Here is a 4,719-nt window from a genome sequence, read left to right as displayed (position 1 = left end):
TGTGGGTTCTGAGGAGTTAAACCTAGGTCCTTAGGTTTCACAGGCAAGTGCCTTAACTGCTGAGCAATCTCTCCAGTCTTTTGGGGGGGGGCAGAAAAGGTTTATTTTGGCTTACAGGCTCTAGGGGACGGCAGGGGGAAACAATGGCATGAGCAGAGGGTGGACATCACCCCCTGGCCAACATAAGGTGGACAATAACAACAGGAGAGTGTGCCAACCACTGGCAAGGGGAAATTAGTTACAACACCCATAAGCCCGCCCCCAACAATACACTCCCTCCAAGAAGCGTTAATTCCTAAATCTCCATCAGCTGGGAACTTAGCCTTCAGAACACCTAAGTTTATAGGGGACACTTGAATCAAACCACCACACCCATCAATGCCCACTCCTCCACACCATGTCCAAAATATACAAGGGCATACCCATGCCCATCAAATGACCAGGTGGGGCTAGTGAGCAGAGTCCACCAAGAACAAGTGTCCCATCCAGCAGGAAGGAAGGCCAAAGCAATAGGATGCGATCTAGGGGTTCTGCGGGACACAGCAGACACCCGGCCCCATAGATTGACTCATGTCCTGGGCCCACTAGTCTTGGTGTTCAAGTCCACGTCTTCCCTGTAAATCGATATCCTCCAAAGAACGCAGGTTCCTAGAAGATGTCCTGGGGTGAGAAGACCTTGGTGAGGTCAGTGTCCCGGGGCATGTCCAAGTCTTCCATGAGCTCCTCCCAGAGCTGCTCAGGGGCTGCTTGGTCATCTGCTCCTGCGCCTCCTGCAGCAGCGGGGCCGGGCCCTTCCTCTTGGCATGTTGGGAGGACTGCACACAGGCACAAGCTCGTGCCAACGGATGCTTCTGCATCGGGGGTGGCATCTGGAGCTGGCGAAGGGCTTGTGCCTGGGGCTCCAGCTGCTCCTGCACGACAGGGTCTTGCAGCTGGGACGTGGCAGTTGCTGGGCGGACTGGGCCATCCTTTGCTCTACCTGGCACTTGCTCATCCCAGACGCTCTGCTGGTCACTAGCGCTGTATCCACCTGAGTCTCGATCCACGCTGCTGGAGCTGTGCGGCGGTGTTGGGAAGATGACGCCAGAGGGCCCCGGGCACCCTGCATCTGCACTGGCAGGGACGGAGGCTGGGTCATTGCTTCCAGGGCAGGAGGGCCCAGCACTGGCAACAGCAGCACAGGCTCCTTGGCGACTCACCCAGGGGCCCTCTTCTGAATGCTGCTGGCGTTGCAGCTTAGACATTTTAGCTCGATGGTTCTTGAACCAGATCTTTATCTGGGGCTGGGTGATGTCGGCCCTTTTTGCCAAGCTCACGCAGTCGCCATGGGACGGGTACTGGTTCTTTTCGAATGCTGCTTCCAGAAGCTTCTTTTGCCAGTGGGTGTACACGATGCGCTGCCTTTTCTCCGCGTTGTAGGGCTTTGGGAGATGTGCAGACCTTGGGGGTCTTGGCAGGGATGGGAGCTTCCTGGAGCCAGGGAGACTTGGAGGATCTTGGAAGCTTGGAAACACCCCAAAACCTGAGTAAACCGAGGGACTATAGGGGGCAGCAAAAAACCCCGTCTCTGGAGAAACGGGGGCCATTGAGGGAGCGGGTTGCATTGTTAGACCCTGGGCCACGTGGGGTCCTACTGCGCCTGGATGCATTTGATCGTTTAGGAACATTGGGGACATTTGGAAGCTTGGCAACATTCCAGGTCCAGGTGGCATTTGGGGACCTGGTGAAACTGGAGGTCCTGGGGGAGGGGGCCTTACAATACCAGGATACATTGCAGGGGCTGGGGGTACTGTTGGAAATGGGTGACCCAGGGGGTATGGACTACTTAGGGGATGTGGGTTAAAAAGAGGAGATTGTTGCGTTGTAAACCCAGGGAAGTTCGGCAGCTGCTCCATCTTGTCCAGCTCCCTCCTGGTGTCTGAGCTGCACCCAGACACCAGCACTGAAAGCGTACCTCCAGGACCTCTCCAGTCTTTTTTGTTTGTTTGTTTTTGAGGTAGGGTCTTGCTACTTCATTGGTTCACTGAACTGGTATTGTTGTAATTGTACTTTGGTCTGCCATCTGAGCCTTATTTGGGTGAAGACATGTGTTCATGTCTCCCCAGAGGAAGTTTCCGGTGACAGAGGGTCACAAGAACCTCATCTGGGATCCCAGCGAGGCTATAGTTCTCTCCTACTCATCCCCTACCTCAAGTGATCTTGGGAGAAGCTAGGGATATAGGAAATGACTCCAGGATGCAGTTTCCATGAAATCATCATCCAGAGTGGATGGACTCTGTGTGATGCAGTGACCTATACTCTTACTGTGCTCTGTAAGTAATACCAGTAAACTCACTGATTCACCAAAATTGGATCTTGGTGCAATTGTTACTTTGATCTGTTGTCTGAGCCCTATCTGGTGTGAACAGATGATGTTTGTGTTTTCCCAGATTAAAACAATACCTGTTACCACCTCTGTAGGCCATAACACTGGGGTATGTTCATCTTCCCACCCCAGACCCCAGAGGATGTTGGATCTACTCTGTCACTATGAGTAAGTATAAAAAGAAAGGGGAAAATATCGTAACATGAGAAGAGGGGTATGGGAGAGAAGAGGCTTTATCCCATGCTTGAAACCTTTGGACTTCAAACACCCTTGATAAAGGTAAAACATAAGACTTTTGACTTTAAACTTCTGAGCACCCTGGTGGAGGCCAAATAGCCTACCAAGATAATATCCTAATTTCTTATTTATTATTGTTTTGGTTTTTCTAGGTGGGGTCTCACTCTAGCTCAGGCTGACCTGGAATTCACTATGTAGCCTCAGGGTGGCCTTAAACTCATGGCAATTGTCCTACCTCTGCCTCCAGAGTGCTGAGATTAAAGGTGTGTGCCACCACGCTTGGCCTAAATCTTTAAAAAAATTATTTCTTTATTTATTTTCAAGGAGAGAGAGTGCACACGCGCACACGCACGCGTGTGTGCTTGAGAGAGGGAAAGAGAAAGAGAGAGAGACATCAAGAACACAATGTATCAGGTCCTCTAAGCCACTGAAAGCAAACTCCAGATGCATGCACCACTTTGTGCATCTGGCTTTACATGGGTACTGGGAAATTAATCTGGATCATTAGGCATTGCAGGCAAGCACCTTAACCACTGAGTCATCTTACAGGCACTCCTAAATCTTTCACACTCCCTGTCATTCCTAGTTCTGGATAAATTCCCCTTATATATCCACTTTACAAATTACACCCTTTAAACAGTGTTAGAAGGAAGGAATGGTTTCCTAACAACCTTTATGGATGTAACTTAAAATCACCAAGTCCCTATATATGCTCATTACCAAGAAAGCTAACTACTATTCATTCTAAAGTGTCCATGACCATCCTCAGGTATGCTTTTTCCTTTTCCTAGGGCACTGGAGAAGCCCACATCTGCTTACTTTCCCTTTCCATGAACCTCTCTCTTTCTGCCTTTTGTTTTGGTTTGCTTTTCAAGGTAGGGTCTTGCTCTAACTCAGGCTGACTTGCAATTCCCTGTGTATTCTCAGGGTGGCCTTGAACTCCCAGCAAGCTTCCTACCTTTGTCTCCCAAGTGCTGGGATTAAAGGTGTGTGCCACCATGCTTGGATTACTTTTATCTTTTTTTGTTTTGTTTTGTTTTGTTTTTTCAAGGTAGGGTCTCACTGTAGCCCAGGCTGACCTGGAATTCAATATGGAGTCTCAGGGTGGCCTCGAACTCATGGCGATCCTCCTACCTCTGCCTCCCAAGTGCTGGGATTAAAGGCGTGCGCCACCACACCTGGCTTGGATTACTTTTATCTTTTAACAAAAGTTACCAACTGTGCTTTCCAATCAACTGTCCTAGAATTCATGTTAGCCATGAACATATTAGCCATATTAGGCCATGAACTCAGGAATTCACCTAGGTGGAGATCTCTAAAAAGAAGTCTCTGGGCTGTAGGGAGAGAGAGAGAGAGAGACAGATGGTTCAGATTGAGAGACTGGGAGTGAAATTTCTGTTCTAGTTGCCATTGCTAACAACCACACATTAGACAGTACTTTTTTTTTTGGCTGGGGAGATGGCTTAGTGATCAAAGGCATTTGCCTGTAAAACCTGCTGGCCCTGGTTCAGCTCCCCAGTACCCATATAAAACCAGATGCACAAATTGGTACATGTGTCTGGAATTTGTTTGCAGTGGTAAGACACTTTGATATGCCCATATTCTCTTTCTGTCACAAATAAATAAAATAAAAATAAAAAGCATCATATGGGCTAGAGCGATTGTTTAGCAGTCAAAGTGCTTTCCTGAGAAGCAGGACCTAGATTTTATTCCCCAGTACACACATAAGTCAGATGCACAATGCATCTGGAGTTCATTTGCATTGGGAAGAGGCCTTGGCACACCATTTTCTCTCTCTCTCTCAAATAGATATAAAAAACATTTTTTTAAAAATATTTATTTATACTTAGTAGCAGAGGCCAGTAAGTTGAAAAGGAGACATAAAGTGTGGAGAAAGGAAGGGAGGAGGATACTTAATAGGTTGATATTGTATATATGTAATTACAATGATTGTAATGGGGAGGTAATATGATTGAGAATGGAATTTCAAACGGGAAAGTGTGGGGGTGGGGAGGGAGGGAATTACCATGGGATATATTTTATAATCATGGAAAATGTTAATAAAAATTAAAAAAAAAAAAAATATTTATTTATTTGAGAGCGACAGACACAGAGAA

The 4,719-nt window shown here is 47.7% G+C and overlaps 1 protein-coding gene across 1 annotated transcript; it reads right to left on the bottom strand.

Moving 5' to 3' along the window:
* Nucleotides 1-584: 584 nt before the first annotated feature.
* On the bottom strand, nucleotides 585-1,586 carry LOC123458248 (homeobox protein prophet of Pit-1-like). The gene has a single exon (XM_045142488.1). The coding sequence runs from the start codon at nucleotides 1,584-1,586 to the stop codon at nucleotides 585-587; it is 1,002 nt and encodes a 333-aa protein (XP_044998423.1).
* Nucleotides 1,587-4,719: the final 3,133 nt, after the last annotated feature.

Source organism: Jaculus jaculus, chromosome 1 (assembly GCF_020740685.1).
Source record: "Jaculus jaculus isolate mJacJac1 chromosome 1, mJacJac1.mat.Y.cur, whole genome shotgun sequence".
NCBI classification, from domain to species: Eukaryota; Metazoa; Chordata; class Mammalia; order Rodentia; family Dipodidae; genus Jaculus; species Jaculus jaculus.
The sequence above is the reverse complement of the archived record's forward strand: the minus strand, read 5'-3'. Positions and strand labels throughout refer to the sequence as shown.

Coding starts and splice junctions, on each gene's coding strand:
- LOC123458248 (XM_045142488.1), bottom strand. CDS start 1,586: ATGGCCCCCGTTTCTCCAGAGACGGGGTTTTTTGCTGCCCCCTATAGT.